The sequence below is a fragment of the Gavialis gangeticus genome, unplaced genomic scaffold (genome assembly GCF_001723915.1).
Source record: "Gavialis gangeticus isolate Ggan-Ray unplaced genomic scaffold, GavGan_comp1, whole genome shotgun sequence".
NCBI lineage: Eukaryota > Metazoa > Chordata > Crocodylia > Gavialidae > Gavialis > Gavialis gangeticus.
In genome coordinates this window covers 57,250,708-57,270,155 of record NW_017729034.1, presented here as the reverse complement: position 1 = coordinate 57,270,155, position 19,448 = coordinate 57,250,708, and the positions used below count along the sequence as shown (strand labels likewise).

The window sequence follows — 19,448 nt, the reverse complement described above, 5'->3', positions numbered from 1 at the left end:
GGGGGGGGGGGGAAGGAATGTAGCTCAGCCCCCATCCAGCCATGCAGGAGGGGTGAAGAAAGGGGCATAGCCTGTGCCCTCCCACCACATGGTGGGGGGGAAAAAGGGGTGCTGCCAGGCCCCATCTTAAATGCCACATGGGGCTTGGGAATCTGGCAGTAGTGGAGGGTAGCAGTACTTAAAAATCGCCAGTGTTCCTCCCCCCCACCACCAAAATTTCCTGACCCATGGAAAGCCCTGTGGGCCAGATGCCATGGCTTTGCAGGCCAGAAGTTGAGCACCTCCTGATACAGACAGCTGAGGACACGTCTTGATCCAAACAAACACTTATATTGGCTCATTTTGCAAATCACAGAATATTAAAATGATTAAGATTAAGTACAATTTGGAGGGAAAGAAAAGGCAAAGCAATTCAAAGCTGGAACCATATTATCTTATCCTTCTCCCCTAACAGAAAGGGCAAATTGATGACGGGGGAACGGACAGGGAGGGCTATCCTGTTGAATACTTCAGTCCTAAAGCTGGAAATTGATCCACAAATCTGAAAGACTCCCAAAGCTGAAGGAAGTCTACACTGCAAAGGTTAGTTGACTCAGGGCAAGTGTGAAGTATGCAAAGCTCAAAGCCTGTCCTGTCCTGTCCTGTCCCATCTCAAAAAGTGCTACAGCTTTTCCATTTTGGCTTATTCTGACTGAGATTCGTAGCAGGTCTTCTTCATGGCATGGTTAACCCATAATCTTTCCTTAACCTCCGCGATCCACACTGAGAAACCTGTGATCTGAGTCTGGAGGTGCTTTAAGACTACACTAGCTTATCCAGGTGGCAACATAAGTAAAAACTTGCCTGCTCCGTAGCAAAGATGAAGGCAAGACTCGTTTCAGTGTGGAACACCCTCCCATCCATCCAGCTTTTGCCCAAAGAACAGACATTTTCTTCCATAAATGACTGGATTACTGGGCATCCCTTTAAGAACCATGGAACATGCCCCCCAGTGTGAAGTCAGTGAGCAAGCAGACCTTTACTATGGCACGCACAACCAGAGGCGGTTCTGTCCTGAGTGTCAAGCACCTGGGTGAACCATGCAGTAAAGACAGTGTTAGATGACATGTAGGGTGCAGGCAGACATAATACTTAAACTATTTTAACTGCTCTTTTAACCACAAGGATCCAGGTGTACAAGCCACATTTAGAAACGTTTAAATCTCCTGGACCATTTCAAAAGTATATATGGATTATCAAGTATTATTTTGAAACAGTCCTTGAACTGGTTCAGCGTTATGCACACAAGCCAAGCGTCTGTCTGGTCAGTCCTCCAGGTATCTCGCACTGCACTGGTCCTTACCTCTTCCCTCCCCATAATGAACTACTCTGGTACACAGCCAGAGCTTTATTACCCAACTTTTATTGCTTGCACTTGACCCAGTCTGTGCCATCCCAGGCTGATTTGTATTGGGGGTTGGTCAGGGCAGAGGGGGCACCCCTGTTTGAGTTCCCAGGGTGCTGCCTAGTGTTTCTGCACCTTTCAAACAACATTTTCCCCAAGCTGCTTGTGCGTTTCATTCCATTAGTGGCAACTGACCACACTTGGGAGCATCCTGAGCTGATATGGCCTAGGGGTCAGGGGTAGCTAATGGGTAGCAGGGTACCCCTGCTTCTATATTCGAAGAGTGTTACCCAAGGTCACTGCAACTTTTAAGCAGCATTCTTCCCCAAGCCACTGGTCAATTTTATTCCATTCCTGACAACTTATTTGAAGACCTTGGGCAGAACCTAGAAGCAGGGGTATCCCCTCGGTCTCCTGCCTCAGTCCCTACCTAGTCAGCCTATGATGCCCCAAAGTCTGGTTACAGTTACCACAAATGAAATTAAATTGATAAGCAGCTTGGGGCAAAATGCTGTTTAAAAACTGAGGACTTTGCACACATCCCAGAATATCCAGCTACCCAGGAAACAAGAAGCATGGGTCCAGGCACCCTCCCACCTGGCCATCCTTAGGGAAAGTCTTTTTAAGGGAGCCTCAGTAAGAGACCTTGTGCAGCCTGCTGGGAAGGGAGAAACAGGGGTTCAGGTATCCCCCTAACTGGCCAACCCTTCATCCCCAAATCAGCCTGCAATGCACTGAACCCTTGTAAACGTTAGTGAGAAGAGGTATCAGAAAATTGCAACTGTGGGAACTGACATCTTTCTCTTGCTTGACATCCAGCTAATTAGGAGTTTCCTCACCTGCTCAGAGAATATTAGGGAAACTGGGGCACTGGCCACTGGGAGGGAGGGTGGGCTTGGTATTCACTACAGGCCTCTGGTGGCAGTTTGACAGCACTGCAATGCCATGCCTAAAATGTGACTATTCTACTGAGAACTTCTGGCAGTGCAGGCACCTCTACCAAGATGATTGGGAAGTGGTTCCCAATCAGTAATAGTCTTCGAATACTACCAAGTTTTACATCTGTCCACACTTGCAGACACTATAGACTGCCTCTGGGACTTACAAGCACTAGCAAAAATGGAACCTGTAATTCAGTACACCATTGAATACTTACCTGCCAAAAGGTCAACGTGCAAGGTAGAGCTCAGCTGGTTAGATGAGGAACTTTCTGTTTTTGCCAGTTTTGGATAAGTCATGCAAGGAACAGAAGAGTCAAATGCTGCTCAAGAGGCACAGATTTGGGAGAACTATTCTAACTCAACTGCTGCTTAATTTGATACTTACTGATCATGCCTGGTATCAGGTATATTTCGGTCCATTCGTAGTTTGTCACTTTCTACTTGATTAAATTTGTTCCGAGCATATGGGTCCTGACCAGATCGAACCATTGTAGCACTAACATAGGCATCTTGATCGAAATCTTGCCATCGAACTCTTCCTGAAGTGAAAGAAAAAACCTGAAGTTAAAATACAATTAACATAGATTTGAAACAGACTTTAGTTCTCAAACGCTGAAATCAAACTGGTTGCTTTAATGTATAAAAAGTACATAACTTCCTAGTAGCTTATGCTGCAGAATGATCTACTGTATGCTACCCAATGTATTGGTGCTGGACTAGAATTCAGTTATTCAGACTGTAACTCCACTGCAGTATTTGCTAGACCATGCATCAACTCAAGTTAAAAATCTGAACCTAAGTTACCATATGTCCCAATTCACATCTTTAAAAGACAAAAATCTATAAAATTAAGTGGCTGATGATTTAAGCATATATGTATAGGCCAAGAAATGCTTAAAACTGTGTCAGTTTACACTTCAATTAACTTCACACAAGTCACTCAGGTTTAATTTTGCATGGTAGTATCTTTTAAGAAAGAATCTGAATTTCTGTATTCCAGATGCTTGTTCCTTTGGCAGCAAGGGTAGAAGTAAGTTTTTATACGACAAAAGCATTTTTTTAGTAAGACCTAGAAAATATTGCCAAAAGGTAGTGCTACTTGATCACTTTGTTATGGAGGACATGAAGTAGTTGAAACAATTTATACTGTTTAGGTTCCAAGCCAGTAGTTAAACTCTTTTCTTTAGTAAAGAGCATTAAACCATTCAACCATTGGTAACAGTTCTCCTCATCCAAAGAAAAGGACAGTGTTCTTCCTAACAGAAGGAGGTTATTTCAGAATACAATGCTGCTACCCTGCCTACTTGAAGACTAAGCCTACATGACAAAAAGTTTCTCACCTCAGGAAAGAAAACAATCCACACAAGTAAGCACATACCTCTCCTGTCACCTCAGTGGGAAACCTAGTGCACCCACCAGAGGTCTATCGTATGGACATACACAAACCTGCCATTTTGGTAATGGTTTGCCTTCTGGCAGCCAAGAGGAAATGCTCTATGAAAGGGTGTGCCTGAACTCCTAGGTAACCTACCAAAATTGCGATTTTGAGGATTGTTGTGAAATCTGGCACTGCCTGTGAAATCTACGAGGAGGAAAAAAAAAAAAAAAAGAAAAAACTTATGGAAAATAAAATGCTGCCTCCCCAAAGGAAGTCAGCAATCCTTAGGGTGCTGCGGCAGCCCACTAAGGCAGGAAAGAGAGGAGGGAAGGGCTGCCCACTTGAAGAGTTGCTGGCAAGATGGCTACAAGGGCTGCCTGTCACGTGGTCCCACCCCTCTGCACCAATTGGCAATGAGGGGCAGGGGCATATGACAGGCAGCCCTCACAGCCAATCAGCGGTGAGGGATGGGGCCACTGAAGCTACAGACATGTGGGGCCAGTCATGCCTTGCCTGCAAAATGGCTACTGGGCCTGTGTTGTGCCCATGAAATGGGAAGGCACCTTGAATTCAGCAGGTTCCTACTCATATGTGAATCGTCAAGTTTCGCAATCATAGGATCCAATGGATCTCCTACTTTCTGCTCCCCTACCTCCTGCTCAATACCCAAGTGGTCAGGGCACTTACCCAGAAAGCACCTCTGTACTAGGCTTCCCTCACCCTGATGGGCTTGATCCCACCTCCCAGTTCCCAAGAAAAACTGCTGTGGGCTGGGCAGACCAGAACCCAATGCTCTCCTTACTGGGCTATTTAAAATAAATAAATAAATACATAAATAATGTAAAATTACGGTCCATCTTGCTAACTCTCTTGGTCCCATGAATCTCATGTTTCTGGACTAGCTTTAACAGGAGAGATAAAGAATACCCTCAAGCCCTGCCCAGCCTAGTCCATAGCCTGGTGACCAGACACTTCCCTGGGAAGTACAGGATGTTGGCTTGGATCCACCCCTCACCCACAGACTGAGGAAGTCCTACAATGCATTTTCTAAAACTTTAACAACTAAGCTACTGGACAAAAAGGCAAGTGGTCCTACTACCCCTATTCCTCTCAATTTAAATAACTTAACACTTAGAGAAAGACATGATGCAAAAATAAACACATTAACCATTTTCCAGGGGTCTCAGCAAGGTGGAATAGGATTATACTTAGACTGGAAACAGATGTTGCCTTTGTGTCATCATAGACATTTTTATGGCAAAGGCAAAGCAAGCAGACATCCACACAACAAATGTCAAAAATTGTGGTCGTGACAATAGGCGGTATAAATTTGTGACGCTTTTTGCAACAGACAACTAGGTGCTCCTGGGACTTCAGGGGGCCTATCCTGTGCACTCCAAGAATCCCCCTGTAGGACTGGGCCCCTGAAGCCCTCAGAGCACCTGCCTGGGTTTCCTCGTGTGCATGACAAAAGAATTCCTTGGCCTGTGTGTGGCATAGCACTGCCATGCCCTGAGCTGGGACGATGGGCAACATTTGTATTCCTTAATGAGGCAGATCAGCTGTGCTAGGTTACATCCTGCTCCAAAGACTACATCTGTTTATAACCTCAGTGACTGAGATGCCTGAAAGCTCCATAAGTACCACTTCAATGTCAGAAATGGAACAAAATCTGGGTCCAAAAGTTTTGCTTTCATCTAGGAAAAAATATAAAAAGATGTCCATAGCACAGATTAATTTAGAATTAAGAGCTATATGACTATTGACAAGAAACCCACTTCAAAACTGTAGAGGATTAAAAAACTTCAAAACCACTGGAGCCCAAATACTGCATTTTCCAACAACTAAGTACTGTTCTCGCCCCACAGCAAAGTGGAAGTGCTCATGGAACTACATTAAACAAGTGCCACAAAATAAGGCATTATGTCATTAAACACGTAATGAACAGATAGAAAAAATGACCTCTTCATGGGGGAAGGAAGAGGTCACTGTTTTATGGACAAAATGTTCATAAGAAGAGTGATGTTTCACAATGAGATTTCAAAAGCAACAAGGTATTTTGAACAAGTTCAGTAAGTGGCAGATTACCAGAGATACTGGCATTTTCTTGGAGCACTGCATGTAGCCCAACTAAAGCTCTTAGGTGAGTAATGTGTCTAACTTCAGATATTTTACGCACATCCTGCTGCTTTGTATCAAAAAGGTGTGCGATTATAAGAGCTATCCATTAGAATTTTTAAAACGCACAAGTCAGAAGTTGGTCAGACATTTCAAGCATCCCTTTGCTACTGCTGCCAACCAGCACAGCATGCCAACTGAGTTACGGCTGGTTAATGACATTACAGCCAAGTAGAATTTCACTTCAAATGTATTTGAACTTCTGCTGGGAAATAACAGAGTCTGATGCCAAGGTGATGATTATGTTACAAAACCAGACTGAACCAGCTGTCTTCTATTTACTAAAAAAGAAAATGAGCAAGTTGAGATTCTCTACAATCTCAGAGAAGCCCAAGGCGCTGACCTGTGAAATCAGCTCTGACCAAGGCTACAAGATTGCTTATAATACTGGTAAAAGGCACATGAGCCATGACAAAAGTGTTTTAGAACTCACTGATAGCTGGTTGAGCTGCAAATACCAAAGCAATGATGCATGGATCTGTAATTTGGATTACAATTTTAAGAGCTATCCAATCACTTCTAATTGAATACCTACTGATACAAAATGAGTTACCCATACAAAAGATTAAGAAAGTGTGGCTACATCTACACGAGATGCTCACTGTGCAGTAGCATCGCCAGGCATGAACTGTGGTACGATGGTACTGCACAGTACTCATGAACTACTGCGCAGTCATTAGTACTTGGTTATGCAAGTACTAAATGACTGCTACAAGACTCGAGACATCTTTGCACATGATTGTTTGCAATTATCTATAGCTGTGACTCGGAACAAGTTGTTGCTTGCATCAAATCACTCTACACTTTATACATTTGACAGTTTTTAATACATACTATAGTATGAATTTTCCAAATGTTAATTTTTATGGGTTAAAAAAAAAGCTGTTAAAACACCACTCTGATAATAGATCAATCCTTCTTGCAAATCTCAGCTTTAAAGACCTGAGGCCACAACTGCAGTATGTATATGCACAATACAGTGATTTAGAAGCAGCAGGAAAGTGCAAATGTTCTCACTAGAACAGTTAATAGTAAGTACCATATTTACCTGAATCCAAGATTATAGGCAGTCCTCGACTCGCAACGTTTCAAGTTACAACATTTCGCACTTACAACTTTTATAAATTGACACCGTTTCAACTTTGAAGTCAGTTTCGACTTTACAACGCTTGATCTGATGCCATGCTATGCCAACGAATATGTTCACTGCATTGCCCATCTCCCTGGAAAACATCTGTCCACGCTTCCTTGGATGTTTCTTTAAGAAAGCAGCCAAAACTCCAGAAAAACCTGCAGCCAAGACTCCTGAGAAGACTCCAGCCAAGAGCCCTTCAAAAAGTCCAGCAAAGCCACCTCAGAGAAGTCCTTCCAAATCAATGTGATTGCTAATTACAATATAAATACATTAATGTAGCTATATTACTCATCTATAATTGATTGAGTACAAAATTCTGGGTTATTTTTGGTGAAAATAGGGTATCAGGCAATCCCACATTTATAACATTGTTTCCTATGGGAAAAATCAGTGCCAAGTTACAACATTTCTACTTAAGACGCAGTTTAAGAACCAACTGTGTTATAAATCCAAGGACTGCCTGTACTTCAAAATTACCATATTTACTTAATTCTAAGGAGAGGTTTTTTTCTCCCTTCCTATATCATGAGGGGAAAAAACCCTTTTCTTATAAACAAGTACGAGAGCAGTGCAGGGTGCAGGTAGCTGCTATGGCTTAGGTTCCAGGCCCTGCCTGGGGTCAGGGCCATAGCCACAGCTGCTACATGCTCCCCACCCCACCTTACTTCTGCACCCAGATATCTCCCTTCTGCAGTCTCTTCCCCTATTCTCCCCTGCTCATGCAGATTCTGCTCCCCCACCTGCCCCTTGCCCTGCCCCCCTTCACCCATGCTCCATCCTGGTAGCCCTGTCCATGCTGCAGACTGGGGAACTGAGTACAGCCCCAGCCGAGGCCTGCAGCAGCAGCCCACAAGGCTACTATAGGGGCTGGGCTGAAGCCATGCTTAGTGCCCCAGGCTAGAAAGGGGACAGAGCCTGCCAGCGCAAAACAAGCAGGAGGGAGCATGGAGCAGGGGCTGGAGAAAGAGCAAAGGCTAGGGGGAGGGAAAAACTGGGGGATCTGGGGGGAAGGGGCAGGCAGAGGGAGGGGGCAAGCTGCTTGACCCACGACTGCCTGTCCTCCTGTAGTGATGGGGGGGATGAATTAAATGACGACCCTCCAATAATTAGATTCTGTGTGTGGAAAAGTATAACAAATTTATAAAGTTTCCCACAGAATCATATTGTGCGGGGGGTTGCCTTAAAATTAAGGGTCATTTTAGATCGGGGCAGACAATTATTTTGGGCAGAGGGCCACTTACTGAGTTTTGGCAAGATGTCGAGGGCTGCATGGGTAGCTCCGCCCCTTGACAGGTGTCCCACCCCCTGGGTCCCCATCTTATGACTGGAAGACCCCCCCTTCTAATCCCTGACCTTTGCCACCAGAAGCCCATCCCCGTGTTCCCAGAAGTACTTCTTTCAGGAAGGGGTTTTGCTGTCTCAGAACCAGAAAAATACCAAATTATATTCTAAAAATCAAACATCTACAACATTGATTAATTTGATTTCAAAAAATATTTTTGTCCCGATGTACATGCATTCATGTAATGTACACAGAAGTGATAGTGTAATTGCTTAAAATGAAGTCTTACTCTTGTATTTTATGGGGAGTGGGTATAGGTTTGGGGGGGCTGTGGGTGTGTGGGATATGTGGAGGGTGGGTGCCTGGGGTGTGAGGGTCTGTGTATATAGCAGTGCAAGGGGGGGCAGGACTCAGCATGTGTATGGTAGGGCGTGCGTGTGGGACTTGCCCTACGAACACACACAGACACACACACACTCCCATTCCTGGCCCTAGGGTACCAGCATAGGCTCCACATGGTGAAGGAGCGGCTGGCAGGCAGGCAGGGAAGCAGCAAAAGCAGCAGCCGGGGCGGGGGGGCAGAGTGTGAGCAGACATGCAGAGCCCAGCAGCAGCTGGGTGGGAGCATGAGGCTGTGCCAGTGTCCTGGGGCCAGCACAGGCAGGAGCACAGGGCCTGGGCTGGCAGAGATCTATGGACCCAGGCTGGACTACACCAGCAGGAAGAGGGGAGAGCCAGCCCAGCTCCAGAGCCCCTGCTGGCCTGGGCCCCATGCTCCTGTCGCTGCACTCTGGGCCCCGCTGGTGCTGGCCCCAGGATACTGGGGCAGGCCCCACATTCCCACCTAGCTATCACTGAGCTCTGTGTACCTGCTTGCTCCCACTCCCTCCTCCCCCCACCTGTGGCCACTTTCACCACTTCCCTGCCTGTCCTCTGGCCGCTCCTGCACCACATGGCTCCCGGCTGCATGGCCGGACAGCAGGACTCAGCAGAAGCCAGCCCAGCACGAGGACTGGGATGATCCCCATGGCCCTTCCTTGTCTCCCTCCCCCCACTCTTACTTGAATTTCCCTTCAGTGCAGGGAGGCAGGAACAGCTCCAGGGGCCCAGGCCACAAGGCTCTGCTAGGCAGAGGTTTTGTTGGGGGGGGAGTGGAGGGACTTGAAGGAAGTAGGGCTGAGCAGGTCTGGACATTGGGTACAGCTGGCTTCCCCTGGGTCCTACTGCCCCTGGCCCCTGTCATCTTTGATAGGCAGCCAGGAGCAGATAAATACTATTTTTTAAAAGTTTTTAGGAGCCCCACAGACTGGATAGAATGGCCTGACGGGCCAGATTTTACCTACCCCTGTCTTAGATCCAAGTAATGCAGTAACATTATGCTCCAATAATTAGATTCTATAGATGCCCCCACCCTTTGCCTCCCAATACCAGTGCCCCCTTGCTACCTGTCCCTCCTCCTCTTCTCTGCCACTTAGCCTATGCAGCAGCTTCAACTCCAGCCCAGGACACAGAGCACACTGTGGCCAAAGTGGCAGCCCCAGGCAAGCAGCAACAATGAATTGCTCCAGCCTCATCTTAACAGGCAGAAGTAGCACCAGCCCTGGTCCCAGCCCTGGCAGCAGCAACTCTCGCCTTAGCCCCAGCCAGTAACAGCAACTCTTGCCCTGGCCCTGGCCAAGTAGCAGCAACAAACAGGAGCAACTCTGACCCTAGCCCTGACCCTGGCCCTTGCCAAGACTAGGCTTCCCTCTCTACCTCCACCCCACGCTGAATAAAAAAAAGTCTGTCTTGGATTCAGGTAAACAAAGTAGAATTCTACTGTGGACAGATTATAAGGTTACAAGTTACAACAGCAAGAATGAACTATTGTAAATTTTAAAAGCAAGAGACTGTAAGGCTACTTAGCAAAACTAAGGATATTGTCTCTGCTAGCTGCTGCAGAAAGGCTCGTGTTTCAAAAACATAACTTGCTAATTAGGTTTAAAAATAAAGGCTGATCAACAGATCCTTTTTCAGTAACTGAACATGCTTGTTTTTTTTTTACGCTATTTAATTTATGCATGCATAATTGCAGACTTCAGTTTTGAAAATTATTGCTGGGCAGTTTCCGGTGGCCTACGGAGCTTTCCAATTAGATGGTGCTGGTGCCCCTTATTTCCAAATGACAAACTAAGCAGATAAATACCAGAGCAGATAAGTAATTTATTTAAATTGGACATTGTTTAAAAATAAACCTTTACAGAATTTAGTTTGAAATGATGACAACCTAGATTAGTGTAATTTTAGGCCTTAATGATAAATAATTTAAACAAGAAGTACATGTTTGCTGCCAACATTTTAATTTAAATCAAACTGGTGAACTGGTATAAAATTCCTGGCTAAACACATGTAACCAAAGTTGGAAGCAATAAACTACCTTTTCACAGAAATAGCCTTGCTTGCAGGTTCAGAGAAGATATTTTCTTCATTCAAGTTTCTTCAACTAGTCCAATTTGACCACTACCTCATTCAAAAGTTCAGAAATTAACTGGGGGAGCTAAAAGTGAAAAAGCCTGGTTTCATCATCCGATCTATGAATAAAAATGAAATGCAAGAGGCTGAGATCTATTAGGAAAGACATAGCAACCAGAGACGGTCAAAGCTGGTATTTCCTTTTTTCTTTTTCTTTTTTTAAACAGTAATTCTTCAGGCAAAACGTTTTGCTATTCCTTTTTCCTTGCGTAGCTAACATTTTACATTTTAAATCCTCTGTGCATTTTATTGAATATCCATTTGAAGTCAAATAGAGCATGACAAATCACAAGTGCAAATAATCAATTAGTAAATGGAACATGAACAAGTTTAACAAAAAAGTGTAATAATTAAGAAAATTCAGTAAGTGAACATTAAACTATGCAACAGCTTAACGTGTGCATCTCAATGACCACAAAACCCCCCATGAAGACTGTTTAAGTACAAATCAACATGTTCTAATTACTGCCAGCCAATGTTTATCTATTTTCTTTTAGGAAAAAAGAACTAAAAATAAAAAATAAGGTTAAAATCAATTGTTTAAACAGCAGTATGCTTGCCAACTCAAATCAGATTAAAACAGGGAACCAAATTGCTTTAACAAATATATAGTTTCATAGTTTCTAGGGTCGGAAGGGACCTGAGCAGATCATCTAGTCCGACCCCCTGCCATGGCAGGAAAGAGTACTGGGGTCAAACGACCCCAGCAAGATGTTCACCTAACCTCCTCTTAAAAACCCCCAGGGTAGGAGCCTGCACCACCTCTCTTGGAAGTTGGTTCCAGACCCTAGCCACCCTGACTGTGAAGTAGCGCCTCCTGATATCGAACCTAAACCTACCCTCTGCCAGCTTGTGACCGTTATTCCTGGTCACTCCTGGCGGTGCTCGGGGGAACAGGGACTCCCCCAATGCCTGCTGATCCCCCCTGACTAGTTTATAACAGGCCACAAGATCCCCCCTCAGCCTTCTCTTTTGGAGGCTGAACAGGTTCAGGTCCCGTAGCCTCTCCTCATAGGGCCTGCCCTGCTGTCCCCTGATCATGCGAGTGGCCCTCCTCTGGACCCTCTCCATGCTGTCCACATCCCTCTTGAAGTGTGGCGCCCAGAACTGGACACAGTACTCCAACTGCGGCCTGACCAGTGCCGCATAGAGGGGGAGGATCACCTCTTTGGACCTGCTCGAGATGCATCTGTGGATGCATGACAAGGTGCGGGTGACCTTCCTAACTGCCTCCCCACACTGCCGGCCCATATTCATATATTAAGGTAGAGTGATATAAAACAAATAGGGGTGCACTGATAGAGATTTCTGGGGGCCCAATGCCAATAGCCGATTTTTAAGGAGGCATATCAGCTGATACCTATCCGATTTCCGATATGCAGCTCTTCAACTTCAAAAGCTGTGCCCAGCTGGTAAGTCTGATGTGATGGGAGGGGGCAGATCAAGGCCCGTGCTGTGAAGGAGGGACTGGGAATAGTACTGGGACTGACCAGCCAAGGTGGGAAGGGGCGTGGCACAGAGTCATAAGCAGCTCATCTGGGGGGTGGGGGCACGTGTGCCCCCCCCCCCCATCAGTGTGGTGTGGGTTGGGACGGAGGCACGGCTCATCTGGACGGGGCATGTAAGGGAGAGAGAGGCAGCTCCCACCACTGCACACAGCTTGTCTGGTGCTCGTCTGGCAGTTCCCACCACTTGTCAGGAAGAGCATGGGGGGGTGGGGCATGTGCCCCCAAGATCTGCCTCACTGGGAAGAGCCTGGCCCCAGCCCATGCAGAATCTATACCCCACAGCTGGAAGCTTTTGCCTCTGCCTTGCCCTGTCATAGCTCCTAGCTGCTCAGCCCTGTTGCAGCTCCTTGCATCTGGAAGAGCTGAGCCATGCCTGTTGCAGCTGGGGTGATCCACAGGAAGGGCCCAGCTTGCCTCCAGAGTTGCTGCTGCCCCCTAGGAGTGGGAGGTACCTCATCCAGCCCTGCTTTGCACCCCAGTCTGACTGACCCAGCCCTTAGAGCCAATCCTTATTCCAAAGTTGTGGATCCAGCTTGCTGACTTCCCTTACTGACATTGTTTTAACACACAGGTCAGCAACATTTTTGGGCAGAGTGCCAAAAACACCCACAACCTTGACTTATACGATGTTGGTGTGCCAGGGACAGGATGGTGGTGGGGGAGCCATGAGGGGCACAATCCTTGTTGTGGCAGTGCAGCCCTGGCCCCTTCACTGCTGTCCACCCTGAGGCACGTATGCCAAGCAAAATGCCTTTGAGTATCATACTCTAGCACTCATGCTGGAGGTTGCCTACCCATTTTAAACATGCCAGAGGCTATTCACCTTGGAGACGGTGCTGCAGATATTGGTCTGGCCCGGTGTGAGATTTATACCCTCTCCCCCAGACTTTCAAGGGCCACCTAGAGGTCACTAGACACCACCAGAACTGTGACACTTTCCAAGGCTCAGACCCCTCTCTTGGGGCAAACCCATTCCAGGGCACCCTACCCTTCACAAAAAAGAACTCTTCCTGGGGCTCCCGCTGACTTCCCCAGGATTGGTTGCATAACCACACCGGACGCCTTGTGGTGCCCTTGTGGTCCACCACTCCATATCTAGGAATCTGAACCTGACTCCCTTTTGATCGGCTGAGGGCAACAGAAGCCATCACCCACCCCTTCAGAACGGCACTTGCCTATCTCTTTGGACTGGCTGACCCATGCTCAACTGCTGTTCACATCGAACCCTTCTCCACTTCGGCCTTCAAAGTTCTTGTTTGAATATTTGTACTAGCACCAAGAGCTGCACCTATGGCTGCTCTACCCATGCCCATGCCCTAGGCTTCATGCCCACTGCAGAGGCCCTCCAACTCACTGTGGCATACCCCTGTGGCTCATTGCCACTGATGCCTGGGTATGTGCCCAATTCTTCAGCACCATCCATTTTCAGGGCTAGTTGATTTGGCAGGTGAGTTGTTACAAACCTTACTGCAGTGGTTCTCAAACTTTTTTGTATCAAGACTCATTTGTAAACAGTGGCCAGTCCCAACCCCATGCCCCTGACTCCTGACCTGCTGCCCCCCACCCTCAGGCCTCAACCCCCAATGTATGGGGCAGGGGTGTGGTGGCAGAGTAGGGGGCACTACTACCCAGAGCCACCCGTCAAACTGTGCCAGGCCCAAAACCTTACTTCAGAAGCCTCCCTTGGGGAGCCTAGAGCCAGCTGTTCTGCTTCCTGAAGAACACCCACAAGCCTGTGGTAACGCTGCCACCACCTGGGCACTAGTCTCTGGCAGGGCTCTCTGCAGTCCAGGGCAAACAGACCCTGCTAACCTTGGGGGGTGATTTACCCATAGTAATATTTCTGGGTGTTTCTTTCGGCCTGAAGCATCCCTAGATAGCATCAGGAAAAACTGAAAAATAGAAAGAAAAAATCTTCACTTGTCAGGCAAGGAGTGGAAGGCCTTCCCCCTCAGCAGCCCAACATAGCAGGTTGTAACCCAGCACCCTATATTGAACCGGAGCGGGGGGAGGAAGGGGAAGAGGGAGGGAAGAGTAGAACAAGGATGTCAGTACACTTTGAGCAAACAAAAGCAACAGAAGTTATTACAGATACTGGATATGGTGACACTTTTAAGATGCAACTGGCCTAAACCTAATTCCTCTCCTGGCTGGTTTCCAGATTTCTACTTACAGAAATCACCAAGCAGCAGCCTGGTGTGCTTGCTTGAAGTTTTTCGAAGTGTCCACAAGAAGGAAAAGAGCACTCCCCTTTCCCCCTAGGAATTTTAATCTGACCAGGTTCCATGATTGACCAGCCTGAACCAAGAAGAAAGCAAGGAAAGAGAGAGGGGTCACCTGAGCTGACCAAAGTGAGGGTCAGAGAGAGGGGGAGGGATTTCTTTACAAGCGGGTGGGTGTGTAGGGCATGGAGGTCCCCCCCAAACAGCCCCTTGCAGGCTGGAACGCTGCCAGCCTGCAAGAGAAAAGCCAAGGTTTCTCACATTTTTCTCTTTTAAAGGAGAATCTATTTTTAGATTGTTCGTAACCTTTTCATGTACTCTTGTGACCCCACTTCTGAGTCCATGGGTTGAGAAATGCTGCCTTAGCGGATTCTAACTTCCATGGCCACTGTCCTGCTGTTGGCATCAGGCACCTTAACCTGGCATTAGGTTCATCCCATAATGCCAGTTCTGCTTACCAGAAGTAGCCAACTAGGTCAGGGATGGACAACATACAGCCTGCAGGCTGGATCCAACATGCCAATTGATTGGATCCAGCCTGAAGGCAGGTGCCCTCTAATTGATTGCCTCTAGCCCAGCTGCCCCCATGGTGCTCTGCCTGGGGCAAAGCCTTGCCTGCTCCTGCCTGGGGCAGTCTGCACCATGCTCCTGCCCACACCCTCCCCATGCCCACCAGACAGTACACACAGCTTCCCAACAGTGCTGCTCCCAGTGTGGCTGCAGCTACTCGGATACAGTACTGCTCAGCTGCCCCTCCCTCCAGCAGCTCCTCCTTCTTCAGCTCCTGTTGTGTCACTCCAGGCAGCAGACTACATGGGGAAGCCACGATGACACGTGCTGGGCAAGGGAGGAGCTGCAGCTGGGCAACTCTCACACTAGTGCACAGGACTGTAGCACCTGGCCACCTTCTACCCACCTGGCACAATGAGCAGGCACCTGCAGGCAGCTGAGTGGGTGAAAGGCAGCTAGGAGCTGGAACCCCATTTGCTGGGGCAGGAGCCACCCAGCTACAGCTCCTACAGCCTGGATAGGCACATGTCCCCACAGCCTCCCCATACTGCCTGGAGCAGCACAGCAGGGGCAGGAGAAGGATGGAGTTGCTGGAGGTGGGGGGAGCGGAGCAGTACCCAAGTGGCTGCAGCCACACTAGAAGCAGCTCTGCTGGGAAGTTGTGCACGCTGACCAGGGTGGGAGCAGTTCTGTCTGGTAGGCACAGGGAGGGTGCAGGTAGGAATGTGCCGTAGGCTGCTGTGGGGGCAGCTGCTGGTTGGGATGTGCGGGGGGTGGGGGCCTGACTGCACCTGCATCCCAACTCAGGCGAGCTCTGTTGCACACCCCCCCCGATCCCCGATGGCTCCCAGGACCTAGCATGTGGACAGCCCCCGCTCCCACCACACACAATATGAGAATAAGACTAAGACTATTTTGAGCCAATATGCAATTGCCTCTATAGACACACTACTCAAAAAAAATTTTCTGAACTAAAATTCAAATGTTATATTAGATGTTTGAATTTTAGTATATGATTTGTTTATCTATAATTTGTTAAAGTGGTATCAGCTTAAATATTTTGTGCATGGCCCTCAAACAGCTCACCCAAACTTGCTAAGTGGCCCTCCAAAATAATTGCTGACCCCTGCACTAATGACTAGTGCATCTCTTGGCAGATTTCTGTGGTTCCAAGAGCCCTGGTCGACTAGCCAGGTGTCCGCCTTTCCCCCTTCTCAGTCAACGAGAACACTTGGCTTGCTCACCTTTGCGGGTCTAGATGGTTGCTGGGTACTGACCCCCTGCTCCTTGTCAGTTTGCAGGAACCCTACAAAAGGATCCCTGAAACGTCAGTGCCCATGGGAGTTACCAGGGGAAACTTAGATTTGTGGTCAGACTCCTGAAGCTTGAGTCAGGAACAGCAGTCTGGCACATCCCCTGGTGGATGTCCATGGTCCCGGGGGGCCCTTGTTAACTGCCCAAGTGTCTGCCTTCCCTCCTTCATTGGCCAGGGAGAACACTCAGCTTAGTCCCCTAGGCTGCTCTTAGTAAACTGGCACGCAGACACCCCCTCTCCCTATATAACTACAGGAACCCTACGAAAGGGTTTGTGCAGCCCCAGCACTGGGGACGGTCACCAGGGCAAGCCTATATTTGTAACTGAGCTCCTGGAAGTGAAGTTGGTAACTGGTATTTGTAGCAACCCCTCAGACTTCTGCAGGTGCTCAGACGACAACTGCTAAACCCCATTCATTCTTATGGGAAGTCGACCAGGTGCTCAGAGAAACCTTTTCGAAGTCTTGTGCCAACCCCAGGGCAACTGTTTGCATTTCTCTAGTGGGTTATCCTGCTGTCAGGGCAGCTATTTACTGAACCCCAAGGGATACCCCTTTTGAGTTATTTGGAGCAGTAGCTCCAGGTGGCCCATCCAACACTACTATATAAATGTGACAACTGTTTGACTCTGAAGTCTTCCATGCACCTGGTTGGACCCAGAGAAAGTAATCATCACCAGACTGCCCAACTGTCAAAGATCTGTCAATTTCATTACGTTTCAGATTGAGTGCCTTAAGGGGTGGCAGCAGAGACCTAGGGACAAATGACTATTAGTGCTTAACACCTATAGGAGCTGGACAGCACCACCCCCCAGCTCAGGGCTTCCCAATGAGCCTAAAGGAAAGTCTCAGAGGTTCCCTGGTCTCAATTCACAACCAGCACAAAGGACCATCAATACCACCTCCAGCCCAGAGGGCTTGACAGAAGGTCGCTGCCAGCCAGTCCCAGCTAGGATTTGTCAACTTTATACCACATGGCTTAAGGCCCACGCCATTAGCCTGAGCAGAATAGCCCACCATAGCCCCCCCCTCCCCTCTTCAGCCACTTGTAATATTCCATGTAGCCATACCTATGGCCAGCTGCAAAAACTATCTAGCAGCCAGGAATTTTTTTGCCATACATACTCCTGTCACTGGCAAGGCACCACGGGGCTGGGGAACAGCTCCCCAGCCAACCATACTGAGCCCAGACTGGCAAGCTATGCCTTGCATCAGCATCCCAGCAGGAACCACAAGGAGACACTGGGCTCAAAACCTGCTGTGGCCTTTAACTGGATCTCTTAGGGGTACTCCCCTTAAGAGTCACATAAGAGAGTCTGAACTACACCCCTCATTTACCCATGCTACACTGGTTGTTTTCTCTTGATCTGACCTCAAAAGTGGGCACCCTAGTACCTATGGCCAGACCAGACTGAATTGACTTGATCCCATCTGATCTCAGAACCGAAGTAGTCCTGGGCCTAGTTAATACTTGGATGGGAGACCACCTGGGAATCCTGGGTGGCACAAGCAGCCCAAGCCTTTTGCTTGGATGAGCAGAGGAGAGCATTGTTTTCTTATTTTAATTCATTTCATTTTACTTTACTTCACTGTTTATATTCTCCTCCTAGCCAGGTACAGCTAGCAAGGCTGGGGAGGAGTGCAAGACAGCATGGGAGAAGGATCAAACCCATCAGAGGTCAGGCGCTGCCTGGCCTGCCAGCAGCCCAGCCCCCAGGGGTGGGACGGGTGGGCTCTGAAGAAAAAAAAAGGACTGGGGGAGAAGGGGCAGTGGTGTGAATGCAAATGTGGGGGAAGGAGAAGAAATGATCCTTAGATTAAGTTAAACCCAGCTAAACTTCTAGAAAGATTTGATTGTGCAAAATAAATTCACAGGGATATGAGCAACAGAGAACACAAAACCTGGCTCTAAAGCCAGCCACAGGACTGGCAGAGTGGTGTCATGGAATGGGGAAGAGGAGAGATCTAGTGAGAAGCCAGGTAGCAGCAGAAGCAGCAGCCTATGCAAGAAATGGAAAAAGAATAGGAGGGAAACTACTAAGAAAAGCCTCTCCTAAGCAGCTTCTTGTGGAGACCAGACACTAGCACTTTTAGCATACCCCTACTCCTAAACACAGCTCAAGGACTGTAGGATATCTACAACATATATCATTTTGATTTATTCGGATGTCAACTGCAACTGCATAAATTATCAAACAAAGAAGTGTGGGGGAGAGATAATTCATCGTTTCAGGTGTGCAACAACATTATTTAAATCCTCCCTAAAGCACTGTTTAAATTTGGTCTGGTAAACCTATACTGAAAATAGATCCATGGGAGGAAGCTTTAAAAGTATCTTATTAAAAAGGTAAGGCTGCTAGATTAATTTTAACCTCTGTTCATCTCAGCCTTATTTTCGTAAGTACTTCATAAAAATTGTAACAGCAAGTTCAAATGTATAGTTAATTGCTCCTTTATTCAACAGGGGAACAGAAATGTTTTAATGAAGTCTGATCACCAGTTGTTAATTTAATACAATTAAAGATATGTAGAAGCACATGAGCTGGAAATGACTAATTCAAAGAGTTAACAATAAATCCTCTCCAGTTTCCCATCAGGACAAGGGTTCAAAGTTTTGCTTTAGCGCTGCAAAAGCAGACACCACTAGTTATGCAGTACAAGGCATATAGAGCTCTTCAATATACAAGGTGTGTAGCAAGACCATCAAATATTGGCTAAATATACACAGCTCTCTGAACAGAAGGTAAAATGTCAGTCTACATTTAACAATTAAACGGCTTGGATGAATACTGACTCCAAATTCTACTTATTATAGTATAGGAACACTGACTTCTCAGTCAACAATTCCTTACTTTTCCTTGATCTGGAAATATGGCACTGCACAAAGCTGAAACAAACTGCAGCTCTCAACTTTCCACCAAAATAGAAGGAAAGGAATGCTACAACAAAGAGGAAGAAAAGAAGGAAAAAAGCCAAAATACCTAAAGCTTAACCACTTGTCTGGAAACCATTCACAATGCTTGCAGTGAGAGAAATTAAAAGCTCCCAGTCTTGGTTCTCTCACCCACACACACACACACACACAC

At 47.2% G+C, this 19,448-nt stretch overlaps 1 protein-coding gene across 1 annotated transcript in view; it reads right to left on the bottom strand.

The window, feature by feature from the left end:
• Positions 1 to 19,448, bottom strand: part of GALNT2 (polypeptide N-acetylgalactosaminyltransferase 2) — a 204,983-nt gene that overhangs the window by 69,002 nt on the left and 116,533 nt on the right. The window contains exon 3 of the mRNA XM_019527116.1: positions 2,711 to 2,864. Coding sequence (XP_019382661.1) covers positions 2,711 to 2,864 — 154 coding nt within the window. The remainder of the gene's footprint in view (positions 1 to 2,710; positions 2,865 to 19,448) is intronic.